Source organism: Xenopus laevis, chromosome 9_10S, assembly GCF_017654675.1.
Source record: "Xenopus laevis strain J_2021 chromosome 9_10S, Xenopus_laevis_v10.1, whole genome shotgun sequence".
Classification (NCBI taxonomy): Eukaryota; Metazoa; Chordata; class Amphibia; order Anura; family Pipidae; genus Xenopus; species Xenopus laevis.
The window spans coordinates 57,562,252-57,585,450 of record NC_054388.1 but is presented as its reverse complement, the minus strand read 5'-3'; the positions used below and the strand labels follow the sequence as shown (position 1 = coordinate 57,585,450).

Sequence of the window (23,199 nt, the reverse complement as noted above, 5' to 3'; positions counted from 1 at the left end):
TTTCATCTAGTTCACAAGAATTTATGATCTTGTAAATTTGGATTATAGATTCCAAATCATTTTAATGATTAGAAATGTTGTATCTGTTACTTTTTGTTTGATGTTGCATCTGTGATTTGATTATTATCAATGTGTTGCTGATTTATTGCAAGGAATTTAAAGTATACTTTGAATTACTGAACAAATGGAACCACAATTTGTTTAGATACACTTATCACCCTTAAAAGAGCTATTGTTATTTTAGTTAAAAGTGATCATTCTGGAAGACTTTATCTAACCTGTCTTGACCCACCCTTCCATTTAATACCTTTCCTTTAATCATTATATTGTTTTGGTTCCATTTCTTTGTGCTTCCAGTTTAAAGGCATAACATCAGCACCTAAGGTTACATGGTAACAGTTACTGTGGCCAGCTGTTGTCACCACTGGCAACTACCACTCCTGCAGTGCTTATATGGAAACAACCTCTCATTTCTATACATGGTGTGGGGATTTGCTCAATTGGTGGCTGCAGTGCTTGCATAATATGAAGTGATCAGCAAGTGGAGTTTGTAAACAGGACTGGGCCTGCTCGTTTATTCAGCAAAATAACACAGTTCAAGTGTAAAATGAAAACAGCTTACTTCAGCATGGCATAAATCCAAACAGTCAGGAACTTTCAATGCCTCCTTACAAGCCCCAGTACCTCTCTCAATGAGTGTGGCTGGCTTGGTTTTAGGGAGCCTGATCTCTCCTCTCAGTGCTTCCCCCTTCTCACTGTTCTGAATTGTAAGACTCCTTTTACCATTCAGTCAGCTGAACATGCTCCTGGCACAAAATCCGTAATGGACCTAGGAATGGAAGCTTCATCCCACCCAATGCTCTACAAAGCCTCCAGACTCCAGGACCCAGACCAGAAATTCAAAACAACTCAGAGAAAACCCATAAGCTGGTTTTCTCCCTATATCTATTCCCTGGAGCCCCTCACCATGTATAGGTAAGAAACCTAGGTGAAATATAGACACCATTTATAACTTTTCCAGCTGGTGTCTCACAATGGATATGTCTACAGAAGGAATGTTCTCTGCAGAATTTGCTCATGTTGTCCATTCAAAGGAAAGCAAATAGCAGATGCAACCTACTTATCAATATATACAGTAGCTATCTCTTACTTTTGATTTTACAGTAGATGCAGTAAATATACATTCAATATAGAACAAGAGAAGTAAATAGAAATGCCAATAAAGGCAATCACCAGTTTTGGAAAAATAGGCTGTTTGCCGAGTATGACTGTCCCTGACAACCCAATTTGGAGAGAGTTAGAATACAAGAGTAAATAATACACAAGGCCCATAAAAAGTTAGAGTGAACATTACCTTAAAAATTGGGACATAATGTATAAAATAGTTTTTCTATGTAATCTTTCTATTCTGCCTACTTCTGAGCTTTATTACTTTTGAAGTTTAGGAAATTGAACAAATAACCAGAACAAGAAAGTTCAGGTCCTCTGGACTGTTAACACCTTTTCTAAACAAATGACTTAAGCAACACAGAGTTAAAATGACTTTCCAAATATATTTAGGAGGTAGTAAAATCATTACTTGGATCATGTGTTAGTTTCTTAATTTCCCTTCAAAGTGATGCACAGCAGGCTCCAATTAGAGCGTGACTCTGAGAGTTAATGGAGCCGGGCCACACTTTGATTGGATCCTGCTGCTGTTTACAGACTCAGCAAAAAAAGGAAAGAAGAGAAAGAAACCCAGTTTGTGCCGAACATTATGTCTGGGTTTTGTAATGCTCTCCCATGTGTTTGGTTTAAGTTGTGACTCAGGGTACTAAAATGAATGCAGTGGGAGAAATTAAGACTGTAGTAAGGGAAAATGTCATGCCTTCTAGCAATTTACTTTCTGAGATGCTCGAAAAGAGTTTTCATGGTGTTGCAGTTGGCTGGGGGTAACGTCCATACAAGCTCTCTTATAGCTTTCACATGAAGATCACTTTCCTGCAGCTCTGAAATAAAACAGGTCAGAATTTGTTAAAAAATAAGGTAAAAATATTTGTAAGACATGAAATGGTCATCTCAATGAAAAACATATGACATGACTCAAATTCCTAGGGGGCCTAGTGTATTGAGGATTCTCCAGGTTCAGACTTTATTCCAACAGCAATGGTTGAGTCTGAATGCTTAGTCTGTTACAACCTTATTTGTATACATCTGTGATCTTATGGTGTAAGAGTGGGGCTGAGAAAAGTAAGGGCTATGGCTATCACTAAACAACAACAACATGCAATCAAAAACCAAACACATTTTGCTGTGGTATAAATATGTTAGGAAGCTAAAGTGCCACCTCTAATATGGTTCCAGCAGGCTGCCAGGTGCTATGGAACTACACCAATAATATAATCACACTTCTGATATTCAAGTTCAAGACACTAACCCAGGGGTAGGCAACCTGCGGCTCCGGAGCCTCATGCGGCTCTTCATCCTGCTTGCTGTGGCTCAGTCTTGTGGCTTTGCCCGTCACGTCGTCTATGCAGCCCTCGCACCTGCTGGCGGCTTCTTGAGTGGGTGACTGTGGTAAGCTAACGGCTAGCTTACCGCGGTCGCACACTCAGGAAGCCGTCAGCAGGTGCGAGGGCTGCATAGACGTCACAGGAGTGACAGGCAAGACCGAGCCACAGCAAGATGATTCATCATGGTCCTTACTGCAGTCACACACTCAAGACAATAGAGAGCAGAAGTCACACTAAACAGATAAGAACACTAGCATTTAATAGGGCTATTCAGTGTTTAATTTATTTCCAAGTAGGCCAACACATACACACTGCACTTCTGTTTGTTGTATTCTGTTGTTAAAGGTTAAAACTTTTAAAGGTTTATAAGCTGTGTTTTATGTTTTGCGGCTCCAGACTATTTTTCTTTAGTGGAAGAGGGGGCAAAATGGCTCTTTTGATAGTAAAGGTTGCTGACCCCTGCACTAACCCTTTACCAATTTGATCTGATTCACCCTGCCTGTGACTGTTTCTTATTTTCCTTATACCTGATTCCTGCCAGCCCCAAAGTTCCATCATAATGCCAGGAATATCACCTTGTTCTCGCTAGTTTCTTTAAGAACCTTCTGGCTTTTCCAGAGGCACCTGAACACATGCTCAAATCCTGGGAGACTTCCTGAGGACTCAAGCCAGAAGAAATGATATTAGTTAAAAATATTAGTTAAATGCATACAAATAGCAGAAAGACTTCAAAGGAAAAGTACTACTTCTTGGTTTCCTATTGCAAACTTAAACCTGTTCATCGAGATGTAACATCATCATTATAGTTAACTTAGCACTGTTTTTCCAAGCATTCCAAAGAAATATCACTTTATGAAGATGCTATTTCAGGAGAACAGATGGTATACATGGATGAGTAAGGAAAACCAAGCAAATATTCCACTTTACACAAGGAGATAAATAATTGTGGAATTCAAATGTGGGGAATTCAAAGTAAGATGATGATGCAGTGCTTCCTAAGGATAATCCTTGGGCCAGGAATAAAAATTAGTGATTTCAATTAATAGGGAGTCCTTAACATTTTGGCACCCCTGATGAATTAGACTTTCCTTGTCATTTAAAACAATTTTCTCAATGCAGGAAGAGTTTTATTATGGGCATTTTGGCATTAGAGTGCTAATATATGGGTAAGATATAAAAATGCTGGGAATTTCTGGATTCCCTTCTTCAATAATTAATAAATCTGCCCTGTTTTGTTAACAACTGAGAAAAAGACACCAGTCAGAAACTTTTTTTTATTGTTAATCGTAGCGTGAACAAATCCTAACAATTCAACAATTATTCTCCCAAATACTAATGTTACTGGGTTTAAGAGCATTTATTAGAGATTTTTTAGGACTGTTGCCTTGTCATGATTTGATATATATATTAGTAGTGATGGGCGAATTACGGGCGTTTGGCTTCCCTGAAAAATTTGTGAAACAGTGAAAAATTCACAAAATGGCGCCGGCATCTAATTTTTGACGCCGGCGTCCGTTTTTGGCAGAAATGCGCCGGCGTCCATTTTTTTTGACATAGACGAATTTTCGCCCATCACTATATATTAGTAGTGATAATTCGCCAGACACGAATTCGCAAAGAATTTCCACATCTTATTATTATTATTATTAACATGTATTTATATAGCACCAACGTATTGTGTAGCGCTGATTCTGCCGAAAGCGAATTAATTAGTAATTAATCTGCTGTGTCAAAAAAAATTTGACATGCATCAAAATTATTCAGATGCCCTTTGAATTTAATGCATTTGGACCAAATAGTTGTGCATATAAAAACTGACACTCGTGTCAAAATTATGGCCTAAAATGCTTTTCACAAATTTTTCAGTTTCTCGAATTTCGCGGGAAAACTCACAATGCGAAACTGCACAGATTCACCCATCAGTATAAATAAGCCTTTGCATAAAACTGAAATAACATATAACATTGCTGTTTTAGACACTATCTATCTTTGGAAGTAAACAAAGAATCTGAAATAAAAAACGTTGTTATGGGATGGTCATAGAATGTTTAGTATTTATTCCTATAATTTTTGACCAAGAATTTATGTGATATACAGTATGGTATGTTTGCTTTTTTTTTTGCAAATTTCTATCTCTCACATGCTTGCTCAACCAAACCCTGTGGCTCACAGCAGGATTGAGTTATCTGCAGCAGGAATTAAAGGCTCACAAAATGTTAAATATCTCAAGAATTCTAAAAAAATGATCAGAAAAGAAATGTATTAACCATTAGAGTTTGACTGATTATTTTTCACAGCAATGCCATTTTCATGAAATATGGCCTCAAAACAATTTCATACTTATTGTAGACGTTTCCTTCAAAATTAATGCAAACTTCCTTAGAAAAAACACTCTTTTGGTGTTTAAATGAAAGTCCATTTAGAATTCTTTCACTGTACTTAGAAAGCACTGCTTGCTGAACACAAAATGATTTATCAGATGCTCACAGCTGGAATTTACTCAGTCACTTAATAGGACATTAAGAGCAGCAATTAAGCACTACTCCCAAAACAGGAATGACATCTATTGCTAGAGGTTGCTCTTCATATGTCCTTGTAGGAACATTTACTTTCACAAAATGTGACTGGCAGAGTTTTTCCTAAATATCACACGTTCATTGCTATCTAAAATCAGATAGGATCAATAACAGCAACAAGAAATTCTTCTTTGCCATTTACCAAAGCACTTTCTATGTGGTCCTTTAAGAGAATAAATCTTGTCGCCAATAGCCCAGTACGACAGAATTGTGCCAGGCTCTGTGTGGCTTTATAAACCGAAAAGCATTTTTAAATGTCTTGTAAATTTACAGGCAACATAATTGCATTATAAATAGAATATCATCTGTGTATTTTTGTAATTGCTACTGAAGTTTAAATCATTTAAGGATATAATATTAAATTCTTGCCACTTGCGTAGTTAATTCAAGGCAAGAGAGTAGGTGAGGTAAATATATTGACCACGGAGCACCAGCAGCAGTTAAAATCCATATTTTATTAGATCATCATTAAAAAGTTAAGCAGATCCAGTATCCCAATAGCACGCTTGACGCGTTTCGTGGACTAGGCCACTTTCTCAAACGCTATGCTTAGCATGTCCAGGTGAACATTTAAAAGGTAACACCACACCCCCATTAAAAACATTAACCCTTACATTACTGTTGATCCTAACGTTTGGAGGCTTAAGAGTATTGGCTACGGAGCAAAAAAAGGGGGAATTTTATCATATTGACCAAATTAAACATAATATCGTGTACAATATCACATATCTCTCAAGTTACCATACAATTAACAATCTCATTTAGTAAAAAATCTATTTGCTGATAAATCAGTTAGTTCATAAAGTATATATGGACATAATAATCAAAAGGGACCATTAACTAAATATCCGACACAAAGGGGCGAACCGGCTAAGACATATACACAATTAATATAAATAATTAATAATAAATCACAATATAAATATAAATATAATCAACATTAATAAATCAATCAATAGAAAAATCCAATTCATTGCAAAAAACTTTTTCCGCTATTCCACAATCATATATTTGTTGTATTTTATTTTATTGTTTTATGTTATAAACGTGCATATCTTCTAGTGGCCACTTAATAAGAAATTAGTAATAACATGTCAATTCACATTCACGATTCAAACCACCATTAATATCTAATGTTTTGAGATGGTACATGCAATACACCTCCATCCTAGATAAGATTTTATTACAATCTCCTTTTCTCACATTAAATTTAAGTTTATCAATTATATGGAAAGTTATTCTGGAAACACCTTCATGTTGTTCCAGAATATGTTTGGCAATAGCCGATTTTTTATCACCTTTCTCCGCTACCGACAAATGTTCCAGAAACCGAACTCCTGCAGCGCGACTGGTTTTACCCGCATACTGCGCACCGCAAGAGCAAATGGCTAGGTAAATAACTCCCTTGGAGCAGCAATTGAAATATTGTCTTATGTCAAACGTCTCCCCTGTATATGTACTTGAAAAGGAGGTAGAGACCTTAACAACAGCACAAGCTTTACACCTGTTACGACCACACTTATATGTACCTTTGTACCTTAGCCAAACTGGTTCAGGTTTGGTCCCTTTAGATCTATATAAACTAGGTGATAAACGGGAGGCTAAGGATTTACCCTTCCTAAAAACAAAAGAAGGGAATTGGTCTAAAGAATGTTTTAACCCTTTGCCTGCCAAGCACGTACGCTGTACGTTCTGGCAGGCAAGGGCTTTAACTGCCAAGCACGTACATTGTACGTTCTTGCAGTTTAACATGCTGTACTCTGCATCAGCGGCTTTAGCCGCCTCTGCAGAGACTTAGCAGTGCTGACAGCCCCCTGGGCAACAAGGCTGGGGGGCTGTCATGTCGGTCCTGCAACAGGATTGTTGCAGGATCGACCTAAAATCGCAAAAAGAAGCAACTTACCAGCTCCTCCGTCTTCCTTCTGCTCTCTGCTGCTCTGGCGACGCCCACGCACTTCCTGACTGCAGTGACTCAGCACACACGCTGCTGAAAGAGGATTAGACTCTCTCCCCTGCTCCAGCAATGGTAAGTGGACTTTATTTGCTAAATTACACACTACACAAACACTACATACACACTACACTACATTGTATAGATCTGTACACAGTTACACAGTCATTTTAGTAAAGATTTTTTTTTTTTTTTTTTAATTTTTTTGGAAAGTTATGTACACTTATTTGCACTTATTTCACACTTATATACACACTGTCACACCACTTTTAGAAGTGTATACACATGTATACACAAAAAACTCACAAAGAGGGATTTTTTTTTTTTACTTTTTCATTTTACTAATTTGTGTTTTTTTACCCCTAAAAACCATTTGTTTTGGCAGCATGACTATTGGGTAATCGATTTGGGCCACTAATTATGCTGTTGGATCAGTAATTTTGTTATTTCATTGATTTACACAATTTTCGTGGTTTTATTGCAATTTTATCCCTGCATTATTTTTCCTTATGTATCTTTAGTATAGTTTTGCTGTTTGGTGCTTTGGTATAGAATGATAGATTTTACTTTGTTTGATCCGTCAGAATATGTACTTTCCAAAAATGTATGCTGTTCTGGGGGCTTTTTACAGTTTGGGGGTCTTACAACACATAACGCAAAGTTGGGGTACTGTTTTCAGCAGCTTAGTTGGCTAGTGTGAAAATTCATATGCATGTTTTTCATTTGGGGTCCGTACACACCACATACTTTGGTAAATCTATGCATATTGGGCATCAAGCTATTCATCAGACCTCTGACGTCCATATTTAGGGTGATTTTTCTTTGTACGTAAAACATTGTGTGCGAAAAATGCGGCAAACTGCAGCATTTTTAGGCAATTTTCAGAAATGTTGTAAAAACCTCTAAGTTTAGAAAAGCTTTGCAGTTTGGTAGTTTGGTGTAGAAAGACGTCTTTATCTTTGTTGGATTCGTCAGAATGTGTACTTTCCAAAAACATATGGTTTTGGGGGGTCTTTGCTGTAAGGAGGGTCTTGAGGCACATAATATGAAGTCAATGGTCTATGTTCACAGAAGGCGAATCGGCAGCGGAGAAAACTCATATGCACTATTTTTATTTGGGGTCTGCACATGCCAGCTGCCTTGGTGTATCTATGCATATTGGGCATCAAACTGTTCAGTCGTCCCTTGGCATCAATATTTATGTTATTTTACAATTGTATGCAAGAAATTGGGTGAGATAAATGTAGCCAATTGCAATATTTTTAGGCGATTTTCAAAAATGTAAAAACCGTTGCTTTTATCGCCAAATTTAGGAAAGACTTGCGACTTGGTACTTTGGAGTACAAGGACATGTATACCCAATTTGGGTTTGTGGGAATGTGTACTTTCCAAAAATATATGGTTTTCTGGGGTGAACTTACTTTTTTCTACTTTTGCCCCCCTCAAAACAATATAAATGTGTTGATTTTGCAGTATCTGAAATGACAGACCATATGGGGGTCTTCTTTTGGGGCCCCTATATGCCACATGCTTAGGTACACCTATACATATTGGGCATCAAACTGTTCAGAGGACCCTAAGCTTTCATATTTGGGGTGATTTCTCTTGATACCTAAAAGTATGTGGGTAATACGATGCTGCAGGGTAGAAATTTTGAGGTGATTTTTGGAAATGTCACCGAAATCACCACATTTAGGAATGATTTGCAGCTTGGTACTTTGTAGTACAAAGACATGCATACCCAATTTAGATTCGTGGGAATGTGTACTTTCCGAAAATATATGGTTTTCTGGGGTGAATTTACCCTTTTCTACTTTTGCCCCCCCCAAAACGATGTAAATGTCTTGATTTTGCAGTATCTGAAATGACAGACCATATGGGGGTCTTCCTTTTGGGGCCCCTATATGCCACGTGCTTGGGTACACCTATACATATTGGGCATCAAACTGTTCAGAGGACCCTAGGCTTTCATATTTGGGGTGATTTCTCTTGATACCTAAAAGTATGTGGGTAATACGATGCTGCAGGGTAGAAATTTTGAGGTGATTTTTGGAAATGTCACCAAAATCACCACATTTAGGAATGATTTGCAGCTTGGTACTTTGTAGAACAAAGACATGCATACCCAATTTAGATTCGTGGGAATGTGTACTTTCCGAAAATATATGGTTTTCTGGGGTGAATTTACCCTTTTCTACTTTTGCCCCCCCCCCCCAAACAATGTAAATGTCTTGATTTTGCAGTATCTGAAATGGCAGACAATATGGGGGTCTTCTTTTGGGGCCCATATATGCCACGTGCTTGGGTACACCTATACATATTGGGCATGAAACTGTTCAGAGGACCCTAAGCTTTCATATTTGGGGTGATTTCTCTTGATACCTAAAAGTATGTGGGTAATACGATGCTGCAGGGTAGAAATTTTGAGGTGATTTTTGGAAATGTCACCGAAATCACCACATTTAGGAATGATTTGCAGCTTGGTACGTTGGAGTACAAAGACATGCATACCCAATTTAGATTCGTGGGAATGTGTACTTTCCGAAAATATATGGTTTTCTGGGGTGAACTTACCCTTTTCTACTTTTGCCCCCCCCAAACGATGTAAATGTCTTGATTTTGCAGTATCTGAAATGACAGACCATATGGGGGTCTTCTTTTTGGGGCCCCTATATGCCACGTGCGTGGGTACACCTATACATATTGGGCATGAAACTGTTCAGAGGACCCTAGACTTTCATATTTGGGGTGATTTCTCTTGATACCTAAAAGTATGTGGGCAATACGATGCTGCAGGGTAGATATTTTGAGGTGGTTTTTGGAATTGTCGCCAAAATCACCAAATTTAGGAATGGTTTGCGGCTTGGTACTTTGGAGTACAAAGACATGCATACCCAATTTAGATTCGTGGGAATGTGTACTTTCCGAAAATATATGGTTTTCTGGGGTGAACTTACCCTTTTCTACTTTTGCCCCCCCAAAACAATGTAAATGTCTTGATTTTGCAGTACCTGAAATGACAAACCATATGGGGGGTGGGTCTTAATTTTAGGGCCCTTATATGCCACATGCTTAGGTACACCTATACATATTTGGCATCAAACTGTTCAGGGGACCCTAGGCTTTTATATTTGGGGTGATTTCTCTTGATACCTAAAAGTATGTGGGTAATACGATGCTGCAGGGTAGAAATTTTGAGGTGGTTTTTGGAAATGTCGGCAAAATACCAAATTTAGGAATGGTTTGCGGCTTGGTACTTTGGAGTACAAAGACATGCATACCCAATTTAGATTCCTGGGAATGTGTACTTTCCGAAAATATATGGTTTTCTGGGGTGAACTTACTTTTTTCTACTTTTGCCCCCCCCCAAAACAATGTAAATGTGTTGATTTTGCAGTACCTGAAATGACAGACCATATGGGGGTCTTCCTTTTGGGGCCCCTGTATGCCACGTGCTTGGGTACACCTATACATATTGGACATCAAACTGTTCAGAGGACCCTAGGCTTTCATATTTGGGGTGATTTCTCTTGATACCTAAAAGTATGTGGGTAATGCGATGCTGCAGGGTAGATATTTTGAGGTGATTTTTGGAAATGTTGCCAAAATCACCAAATTTAGGAATGGTTTGCGGCTTGGTACTTTGGAGTACAAAGACATGCATACCCAATTTAGATTCGTGGGAATGTGTACTTTCCGAAAATATATGGTTTTCTGGGGTGAACTTACCCTTTTCTACTTTTGCCCCCCCAAAACGATGTAAATGTCTTGATTTTGCAGTATCTGAAATGACAGACCATATGGGGGTCTTCCTTTTGGGGCCCCTATATGCCACGTGCGTGGGTACACCTATACATATTGGGCATCAAACTGTTCAAAGGACCCTAGGCTTTCATATTTGGGGTGATTTCTCTTGATACCTAAAAGTATGCGGGCAATACGATGCTGCAGGGTAGATATTTTGAGGTGGTTTTTGGAAATGTCGCCAAAATCACCAAATTTAGGAATGGTTTGCGGCTTGGTACTTTGGAGTACAAAGACATGCATACCCAATTTAGATTCGTGGGAATGTGTACTTTCGTAAAATATATGGTTTTCTGGGGTGAACTTACCCTTTTCTACTTTTGCCCCCCCCCAAAACGATGTAAATGTCTTGATTTTGCAGTATCTGAAATGACAGACCATATGGGGGTCTTCCTTTTGGGGCCCCTATATGCCACGTGCGTGGGTACACCTATACATATTGGGCATCAAACTGTTCAAAGGACCCTAGGCTTTCATATTTGGGGTGATTTCTCTTGATACCTAAAAGTATGTGGGTAATGCGATGCTGCAGGGTAGATATTTTGAGGTGATTTTTGGAAATGTTGCCAAAATCACCAAATTTAGGAATGGTTTGCGGCTTGGTACTTTGGAGTACAAAGACATGCATACCCAATTTAGATTCGTGGGAATGTGTACTTTCCGAAAATATATGGTTTTCTGGGGTGAACTTACCCTTTTCTACTTTTGCCCCCCCAAAACGATGTAAATGTCTTGATTTTGCAGTATCTGAAATGACAGACCATATGGGGGTCTTCCTTTTGGGGCCCCTATATGCCACGTGCGTGGGTACACCTATACATATTGGGCATCAAACTGTTCAAAGGACCCTAGGCTTTCATATTTGGGGTGATTTCTCTTGATACCTAAAAGTATGCGGGCAATACGATGCTGCAGGGTAGATATTTTGAGGTGGTTTTTGGAAATGTCGCCAAAATCACCAAATTTAGGAATGGTTTGCGGCTTGGTACTTTGGAGTACAAAGACATGCATACCCAATTTAGATTCGTGGGAATGTGTACTTTCGGAAAATATATGGTTTTCTGGGGTGAACTTACCCTTTTCTACTTTTGCCCCCCCCAAAACGATGTAAATGTCTTGATTTTGCAGTATCTGAAATGACAGACCATATGGGGGTCTTCCTTTTGGGGCCCCTATATGCCACGTGCGTGGGTACACCTATACATATTGGGCATCAAACTGTTCAAAGGACCCTAGGCTTTCATATTTGGGGTGATTTCTCTTGATACCTAAAAGTATGCGGGCAATACGATGCTGCAGGGTAGATATTTTGAGGTGGTTTTTGGAAATGTCGCCAAAATCACCAAATTTAGGAATGGTTTGCGGCTTGGTACTTTGGAGTACAAAGACATGCATACCCAATTTAGATTCGTGGGAATGTGTACTTTCGGAAAATATATGGTTTTCTGGGGTGAACTTACTTTTTTCTACTTTTGACCCCCCCAAAACGATGTAAATGTCTTGATTTTGCAGTATCTGAAATGACAGACCATATGGGTGTCTTCCTTTCGGGGCCCCTATATGCCACGTGCTTGGGTACACCTATACATATTGGGCATCAAACTGTTCAGAGGAACCTAGGCTTTCATATTTGGGGCGATTTATCTTGATACCTAAAAGTATGTGGGTAATACGATGCTGCAGGGTAGAAATTTTGAGGTGATTTTTGGAAATGTCGCCAAAATCACCAAATTTAGGAATGGTTTGCGGTTTGTACTTTGGAGTACAAAGACATGCATACCCAATTTAGATTCGTGGGAATGTTTACTTTCCGAAAATATATGGTTTTCTGGGGTGAACTTACCCTTTTCTACTTTTACCCCCCCAAAACGATGTAAATGGCTTGATTTTGCAGTGTCTGAAATGACAGACCATATGGGGGTCTTCCTTTTGGGGCCCCTATATGCCACGTGCGTGGTTACACCTATACATATTGGGCATCAAACTGTTCAGAGGACCCTAGGCTTTCATATTTGGGGTGATTTCTCTTGATACCTAAAAGTATGTGGGCAATACGATGCTGCAGGGTAGAAATTTTGAGGTGATTTTTGGAAATGTCGCCAAAATCACCATATTTAGGAATGGTTTGCTGCTTGTTATTGTGGAGTACAAAGACATGCATACCCAATTTAGATTCGTGGGAATGTGTACTTTCCGAAAATATATGGATTTCTGGGTTGAACTTACTTTTTTCTACTTTTGACCCCCCCCAAAACGATGTAAATGTGTTGATTTTGCTGTACCTGAAATGACAGACCATATGGGGGTCTTCCTTTTGGGGCCCCTGTATGCCACGTGCTTGAGTACACCTATACATATTGGGCATCAAAGTATTCAGAGGACCCTAGGCTTTCATATTTGGGGTGATTTCTCTTGATACCTAAAAGTATGTGGGTAATACGATGCTACAGGGTAGAAATTTTGAGGTGATTTTTGGAAATGTCACGAAATCACCACATTTAGGAATGATTTGCAGCTTGGTACTTTGTAGTACAAAGACATGCATACCCAATTTAGATTCGTGGGAATGTGTACTTTCCGAAAATATATGGTTTTCTGGGGTGAACTTACTTTTTTCTACTTTTACCCCCCCCAAAACGATGCAAATGTGTTGATTTTGCAGTATCTGGAATTACAGAACTGATAGCTCAAATGAGGTGTCTACATTTTAGGGCCCCTATATGCCACATGTTTGGGTACACCTATATATATTGGGCATCAAATTGTTCAGCGGACCCCAGGCTTTCATATTTGGGGTGTTTTACATTGATACCAAATGATTTGTGGGAGATATGATTCTGTAGATTGGAAGCTTTGAGGTAATTTTTCAAAAAATTCACCAATTTCTATAAAACATTATAACTTTAGGAAACAATTGCAACTTGGTAGTTTGGAGTACAACGATATATTTACCCATTTTTGATTCACCAGAATCTGTTCTTTCTAATAATGGGTAGTTTTCTAGGGTAAACCTACTGTTAGTGGAATGTTTGGCCTTGAAAGCAGAAGTATGCCGTTTGGGGAGCGGAGCTTTGGAAATTTGGTTGTGTACTGCTTGTAGATTTTGATCTATACAAGTGAGAAATCTCCATAAAACTATATATATTTGGTATTGCCGCGTTCAGGAGACATAGACCTTTCCAAATAGGCTGTGTTCTCATACATAAAGTAAATGATGTTTCTGATATATGTGATTGTTCTTTGTGAAACATGATTTTTTTCATTTTATTGGACACTTAGAAGCCAATATTTTTTTACAGAAGTAGAATTACACCAAAATTCCTGCATATTTTGAAAGTTCAGGTTGTCCTGAAAAAAACAATATATTGTTTTGCTGAGTAAACTAAAAGACCGCCCCAGGAAAGGCCCTTAAAGTGAAAGAGTGCAAAATATCTAAAAACTGCTTGGCAGTAGATGTTCGCATCTAGGACAAAACGGCTGGCAGGTAAAGGGTTAAAATTGGATCTTGTAATAACACACCCCAATGCTTGCGTATGCTCTGTTGTATAAAACAAGCATCTTTAGTATACACTGTACTGAAACGTGGTTGAGCGCTCTGTCCTCCCAGAGGACCTTCCCTATTGTCTTCATTAGCACTCTCACCTCTATAATGATGTTTATCTCCATCACTGTGTTTATTCTTAGTTTTATTTTCATTTTTGTTTTTACTTTTACTAGTTCTTTTAGCCCCACCTAGAAGAGCCGATCTCTCACTAGACACTGCCTTTTCATAGGCTGATTTAATATCTCTTGTGTCATAACCACGATCTACAAATCTATCCCAAAGTTCCATCGCCTTTTCCTGAAATGCATCCCATGTGGAACATATGCGGCGTAACAGCAGAAACTGTCCCACCGGGATGCCTCTCAGGCAAGCGACTGGATGTCCACTTTGAGCATGTAACGGTGTTTTGGTTTACGATACAAGGTGGTTTGAATCTTATCCTGTTCCACGGAAAACACAATATCCAAAAAAGGTTTAGAGTCCTTATGAGTCTCATGGGTGAAGCTTATGCCTGTCATTGTTTTATTGCAATAATCTGTGTAATAGTGTTAAATAGAGCAGAGTGTGAATTGTTGAATTGTCAAAATCCTATATCCTTAATCCTAAATTCTCAGGATCATCTTTACTCAGCAATAAAACAAGTTACAGAACAGCATACAAGAAAAAGCAGAAATAGGTTGCTTGAAAAAAAAGTTGAAAACAGAATGGCCTTATATATTTTCGTAGCATTGTATTGCTAATCTATTATTGAGCAAAAAAAAAAAAAAGTCAACATGTGGAACTTTAGTCAGCATTTCTGAACTTAAATGATAAACACTTCTGTCTGCTTGCGGCATTTATCAGAACTGAGATATTATTACCACAGAGTCACTACATGGTTACTGTTATCATTGAAAAAAAGGGGTCTAGCTAATCTTAATGGTTTGTAAAGCCGTTACCTGCAGTGGTCTGACATTTATCATGATCATTTTACCACATAGGCTTTACACACAAAAAGGTCTTTTATCTGGAAGGGACATCACTATGAATTATTATTTGCAGCTAGGTAGAAAATTGTGTGTTGGAGATACCTTTTCTCATTATAAATCACATAGTCACATTTCACCATTCAGCCACATAAAGCCGCTGAGCTTGTACTTTTTCTGCAGTTTGCTCTTTAAAGTCCCTAGAAAATATTGAGCCCTGATGCACTAAAAAGCGTAATATGTTTTTTTTCTGAATTATCTACCTTTCCTCTTTTTGTACAAAGAGGTTTATGAGATTCTGTTTTCCTGTTTCCCAATCTGATATTGATAAAGGAACATATTTATTTCTTGAGCCGTAGAGGAATGTATTTGAGTACAAACTTGGATATGACCTTGTAGGAGATATTTTTATGAGAAAATACAGTATTATCTGCAGAATATGCCTGTCTGGCCCATTCTAATTGGTCTTTACGTCTTTGCAGATAGTTTCTTATACAAATTAAGAAGGGTAACATAAAAACTGTAGTATATACAACCATTTGCTAATGTTCAAATCATTCTTAACAGATAGTATGACATCTTATTGGTTGTGTGAAGAGAAAATACATTTTCTAGAGCAAGACCTGTTTTGCAGTTTTTTCTCTATTTTACCTTTGTATTATCAGTATTAACAAATTAATTAAGTAAAGACTTAAGTAAGTTTGTGACGTATTATTCTATATAGTAATGATTTTTCTTAAAATGCTGTTTTGTGTTTGGCTCATGATTTATGTTCTTCCCTGAAGTACAACTTAAAGTTGTTGATGGAGTCTGGTAGTTATGGTAAATAACTGCTAAGGATCGTCAGACTGTAACTTCCTGATATATTTTAATATCCCTGTTAAATGGCACCCATTCTGCATGTGTTGCAGGGTTTCTCATTTTATAACTATAATTCTTATAAAATATGACCTGTCAACCAGGACTAAGGTATATACAGGTATATATACTGGTAGGGAAACATCTGTGTGACAGTTTACATTGACTGAAGCTCTGTGTAGCCTTAGAACTATAAAACATAATTCTAGAATATTGCTTATGTGAGTTGAACCACAAACCATTATCCAATATTGCATCCTGTCCTTTTTTTGTTTGCTGGTGCCCATTGCACATAGGCAAGAGGAATGGCTCACTGACTAAATCACAGAACCCTGATAAAAGACCATGGTGCTACACACAACATAGATGTACCGGACAACAGACAAAAAGTGCAAGTGCAAAAATATGCAACTCCTGCAAGACAGGTCAGCACAGTACAGGGACAGGACAATACAGTGCACACTAAGTAGATGTAATATGTTAAGTAAATAATGCTAAACGTCAGACATGATGGGTGTATCATTGTGACATGACAGTAGCAAGATGTGCTCATAGGGAACAACTGTATCCAATGGCTATTCATCCATACAATGGCATACAGTGGCTGTGTAATGTAGTGGTATATAGTAAGGTCAGATGGAGTGTGTGTCTGACACACAGATCTGTCCAGTCCCTGAGTATTCAGGAGTCTTACGGCTTGGGGGAAGAAACTGTTACACAGTCTGGTGGTGGGGGCCCTAATGCTTCAGTACCTTTTTCCAGATGGCAGGAGTGTGAACAGTGAGTGAGTGTGAGGGGTGTGTTGGATCAGCCACAATGCTGGTGGCTTTACGGATGCAGAGAGTGGTGTAAATGTCCGTGATGGAAGGAAGAGAGACACCTATGATCTTCTCTGCTGTCTTCAATATCCTCTGTAGGGTATTGCGCTCCATGACAGTGCAGTTCCCAGGCCAGACAGTGATACAGCTGCTCAGGATGCTCTCGATAGTCCCTCTGTAGAAGGTTTTGAGTATGGATGTGGGAGATGGGATTTCCACAGCTTGCGCAGGAAGTAGAGGCACTGTTGGGCTTTCTTGGCTAAGTAACTGGTGTTGTGGGACCAGGTGAGGGTCTCCACCAGGTGGACACCAAGGAATTTGGTGCTTTTGACATTCCACATTAAAGCTGTCGATGTACAGTGGCAGGTGGTCACTCCTAGTCTTCCTAAAGTCAACAACCATCTCCTTTGTTTTGTCTGCACTAAGAGACATGTTGTTGGCTCTGCACCAGTCTGTTAACCACTGACCATGTATCTTCTGATGCTTCCCACTAGAGTGTGTTTTTTTGAATATCCTCCCACTACTTCTCTAAATCTCACTGCCAAATCCATGAGCTGATTGTCATATGACCCATTCTACGTCCCATGTATGAACAACCAGGTTATGTTTCCTATATACACGTCTAGTCTTTGCCGAGTCAACCACTGACCAAGTTGTGAGGCTTGCATAGTGGTACAGGATATATTCTCTAGGATAGAAGAGAGAAGTATAGAAACTGCACAATTTACAGCTAACTTCAACTATAGCTGGGTCCATAGGTATCTAATTATTTGAGGAGGATCATAAAAATGGTTACAATTAATTGTGTTACAGTTACCATGGAAAAGGTACTATGTCTTACATTTATGGTTTAAAAAACATGTAATCATTTAATAACCAAAATAGTTGGGTCATTTGACTCTTTTTCACCCACCACTTAAGACTTAGAAATACAGTAGAGACATTATAGGTATTTACAATTTCCAAATTGTTATCTACCAATACCAGGAAACCTGGCAATCTTCATTTTCTAAAGTTGCAATAAAACAACCTAAAGGGAGAGTGCACTGGAATACAGGTTAAAAGACATATTTAATGTAAATATAATGTAATTATGAAAATAAACAAAGTCAGAACGCACAACACAACTCCTCTTGAATGGCAGAGTTAGTTGTGTAAAATCATGCACAATTGTAAATTTTAGCATACTGTATGTAGTGTGCTGTAAAATTCTTGCATAAAAACAATGGTAATGCTGCCAATTCCAACAATTCCAATTTTACTTTTAACAGCATTTAGCAATCACAGTTTGAGGTGGTGTAAAATAATGACATCATTGTAGGTGTTAGTCTGGTGTTAAAGAAAACATACACCTTTATAGATCCTGCAATTAGAATTGTGTAATGAATTATTTCCGCAATTGTGACAAATTGTTAATTCACCCAGATACAATGGTGCTTTATAAATATGCCATCTATTTTATATCACTTTTACACTTTTTACCTGTGTTAAATATTTTTCACATCCCTAAGGGGCAGATTTAGCAAAGTGTGAATTTAGATCTTACCAGAGAAAAACAAATCTAATTTTTATTCATTTCTATGGGGTTTTTAGAAACGTATTTCGCAATGGGCGAATGTTTTTTCTGTGGTGAGTTCTAAATTTATATTTTGCTAAATCTGGCCTTTTAAGTGTTCAATCAACATAGATCGCGGAATAGAGGTGATGAGAAATTGTTTTGTTCTCAAATTGTTTTGCATTTTTATGCAGAGCGTGGATTGAAATAACTGGCAACATCTGTATGGGCAAATTTATTAAAATTGCAGATGACTTTTCCGTCATTTAAAAAACTGTAGAAAGGAAGCTCAATCTTTTTCAGATTTGAGTTTTCCCAAATCAGTGTTTCAAGTTTAATAAAAATTCTTGAAAATTTGGATAAAAAAAACGTCCCAACCGAAAACTGGAATTGTCTAGAGAAACCAATGAGATGTGTATTTTCAACATTCAAGCTATTTTTATTATTCCATTTTTTAAAGATGGATCAAATTTATTGGGTGCCGAACTTTAGGGCCGGTGCAGTTTGCAGTGAGCAAGAGCACGGGCCTAGGGAAGCAACTGTAATCACTAGGGGCTGCCTAACATTTGCATTTCTTAACATAAGATTTACATTTCCTTTAATGGATCTAAAAAGCAACAAAAGAAGTAATGTCAAGTACTCAAGGTACTTCATTTACAAAGTTACATTTACGTTTCTACCTTAAGTGGCTTCTGAGATATTTACATTCTTAGATAGCTAATGCTAGGGTTAAAGGAAGTGTATAGATTGATTCTTGTGAAAAGAAAGAGAGCTCTTGACCTGAAGCAGTATAAAGCTGTCTAAAACTGCCAATATCTTGAAATCTCAGATCACCTTTAATGAGAAATATGCAAACTCTAGAAACCTGAAAAAAATATTACACTTTGAGTTTATTCTTAATTTTGGGATTTTTCTATCCTACCTGGACAGAATCCAAGCTGGATCTTATTTATACTGGTTTGCATAAAGAATATGAAATATATTCCAAACATCCCTTTGAAAAGAAAGGGAGAGAGCTTTGTTTCAGGATAGCCATTACCCTGTCTTTCTTGGGAATGTGGATACTAATAGCGTTATTTAGAATGGATTATGGCTGTCATATTCACAGCTATCCCGCTGGATAATACAGCTCAAAGTTGCACCGAGACAATGATACATCCCTTTGCTATTAGATATCTTTATCTCAGTGTATTTAAATGACTAGCATAAATCTGCAAATAATAACATTAATGAACTACAGTAGATGTTATGTGTATATATATAGTCAATGCTATAGTATGAAAATTTCCCAGATGAGTGTCCACATATTCATCTCTGCAGAGGAGCAGGAGCTCTGGAACAAAACATGTTTTTTGTAAAAGGCTAAAATCTCTTGCGCACGTTAAGCAAAAAGATGTTTTAACAAATGCCTGCCTTAATGCCAAGATGTATTTGCACGGGTTTGGATGCTGACGAGCGGTTAAATGTAGCAACTCATTACATGTACAGAATTAATACGGGAATCGGCACTTAGGACAGTTAAATATTCATATATCAAACTCCAGGTGTCTGAGACAGAGGGAAACAACCTATAATAGTAATTTTTTTTACATATTTGATGGTACTGATTATGCAATACACAAGTCTAAATAGCTTATAGCACATTGCGGCAGGGTTCCATCCCATTGGCTGCAGTAGGGTGCAGGCAGATGGATGACAGTGACAAGCAGAAAAGTGCTTTTGTTTATCCGTGCGTTAAGATGCCATCCAGAAGCTCTGTGTACTCCAGACACTTCATTAGGATGCCAGGATAATAGTAAACTACCGCTCAAAGTGACACTCCATTTCCTGCTTACTGAGCTCTCCAACCTCAGCAGATGTCAACAATCTTCTAGTTGTGCAGAACAGGCCTAGGTCGGCAGTCACTCCCACATCGGCCCTTTTGCCTTCACGGTGCCATGCATTACATGCCCTGCGCAATTTGAAAATCCTACTTTTAACTAAAGCATGCTGCTGCATGGGGCTACCTAACCTGCCCCGGGACTTGCTGCATAGAAGCAGAACAGAATATTCCCATGCAGTTGTATTGTATACATTAGACAGACCACCTGTAAATCTGATCAATAACATTTCTCATACCCACTAACATGGTAATTTAGATATATGGTATCATTCTATTTTATAGGTGTAGAAATGCAGCAGCCTGTATCTTAATAAATTGTATCAAAATGGGCACTAAATTCCATCCATTTTATAACACCCACACCTGCAAGCGCATTTATAAATGACTCCTTTTATGACTTGATCAAAGTCAGAACAATATGGGCCATTTTCTAACCCCGGGGAGCAAGTGCAAGAGTACCAAGGGGTTTACATGAGAACATTTCCATTGCATGATGCAGAAAGTGGTTAGTACAGGGCCCGATGCGGGCTAAGCTTCCTGATGCTTCTGAACTTTCATGTTCAAATGATGCACATGTCTAGGGTTGGGTGGAAGGGTACCTACACACCACTATTATATGGTTCCTTATATACTTATATTCTCTATTAAAGGGGAAGCCTGACAATTAAAGGAAAACTATACATCCAAAATGAATACTTGAGCAACAGATTTAATATAATAGTTTATATAGTATTAAGCAGCATATTAAATATTCTTACCAAACTAGAATATATATTTAAGGAAAATTGCCCTTTTACATCTTTTCCTTGAGCCCCCATTTTATGATATTCTTTGTGATGCCTCAGAGATTACCTGACCAGAAATGCTGCATCATTATCTGTAAAAGGAAGAAGTGTGGGAGTAAAATACAGAACTTTGTTCATTAATTGGCTCATGTGGCCCAACATATATGTGTGTCCTTGGTTTGTTTGTGTGCACCATGAATCGTAGGATCCCAGAGGGTGGCCCTTAGTTCTTAAAATGGCAAATTTCTATTTAGGATTACCAAATGGCACATACTACTAAAAAAGTATATTATTATAAAAATGGTTTATTTACAAGAAGCAGGGTTTTACATATGAGCAGTTTTGCACAAGATATTTGTTTAGAGACCTACATTGTTCTGGGGTATTATTTTGCTTTAATGTGTATATGATAAGTGGGGGGGGTTTAATGGATCACATAATTACATAGTTAAATAGGGTTGAAAAAAGACAAAGTCCATCAAGTTCAACCCCTCCAAATGAAACCCACCATTCATACACATACCCTTCCATAATTTCACATAAATTATATATACCCATATCTATATTAACTATATAGTTTCGTATCACACAAGCCTTTAATATTATGTCTGTCCAAGAAATCATCCAAGCCACTCTTAAAGGCATTAATAGTCAGCCTTTACAACATCACCGGCAGTGCATTCCACAACCTCACTGTCCTCACTGTGAAGAACCACCTACACTGCTTCAAATGAAAGTTCTTTTCTTCTAGTGTGAAGAGGTGGACTCTGGTACGGTGATCCTCTTTATGGGTAAAAAGGTCCCCTGCTATTTGTCTATAATGTCCTCTAATGTACTTGTAAAGTGTAATCATGTCCCCTCGCAAGCGCCTTTTTTCCACAGAACCCCAACCTTGACAGTCTACCTCATAATTTAAGTCTTCCATCCCTCTAACCAGTTTAATTGCACTTTCTCCAGCTCATTTATATCCCTCTTAAGGACTGGAGTCCAAACTGCACTGCATACTCCAGGTGTGGCCTAACCAGGAACCTATAAAGCAGGGGTGCCCAAAAGGTAGATCAGGATCTACCAGTAGACCTTTAGCTGGGGATCAGTAGATCTCAACACAATAACAAGAAACAGCTTATCTTAATCACCCTCCTATTGATGCTTTTCATTAAGATATTTAGTACATTAAGGTTACATAAGAAATAGTAGTTGAATATAAATTCTCTCATATATCAATATCACATTTTAAATACTATTTCCCATTGAACAGAATCCTAACAATGTTTTTGTGGATGTACATCATAATAGGACATCATCGCTAAAAGTAGACCTCACGTTAGTAAAGTATAGGCTCTTCTGCTATAAAGAGTCATAATTATGTTTTCATCCCTTGAGTTAATGCCCTTTTTATGCTAGACAGAACTTTATTGCTTTAATGACCACAGAATGACATTGCCCAAAATTAGACAACTTGTTATCTACAAAAACCCCTAGATCCTTCTCAGTTAAGGAAACTGCCATTTAGTGTATAACTTGCATTTATCAACATTGAACCTCATTTTCCAGTTTGCTGCCCAGTTTCCCAACTTAGACAAATCACTCTGCAAAGTGGCAGCATCCTGCATGGAACCTATAGTTCTGCACAATTTAGTATCATCTGCAAAAATAGAAACAGTACTTTCAATGCCCACCTCCACGTCATTAATAAACAAGTTGAAAAGCAAGGGACCTAGTACAGAGTGTAATATATAAATAGGAGACTATATAGTAGCTGAACTCATCCTTCCAGCATTTCCAAAGCGCGTCTCTCCTCCAGCGGCATCCCGGGAGAACTCAGCAGCTGCACACGCTCCTGTGTCCCATTGTTTGCCACAATAAAGCCACAAGAAGTTCACACACATCTCTGAGTTTTAACCAGCTGAAGAACATATCTTAACCTAGCGCAGAACATATGCTTTATTTGACCTAGTACAGAACCCTA

At 38.2% G+C, this 23,199-nt stretch overlaps 1 protein-coding gene across 1 annotated transcript in view; it reads right to left on the bottom strand.

Moving 5' to 3' along the window:
- LOC108702260 (rho GTPase-activating protein 15-like) overlaps positions 1 to 23,199 on the bottom strand; it is a 297,375-nt gene that overhangs the window by 30,533 nt on the left and 243,643 nt on the right. Inside the window, exon 9 of the mRNA XM_041578094.1 lies at positions 1,883 to 1,988. Coding sequence (XP_041434028.1) covers positions 1,883 to 1,988 — 106 coding nt within the window. The remainder of the gene's footprint in view (positions 1 to 1,882; positions 1,989 to 23,199) is intronic.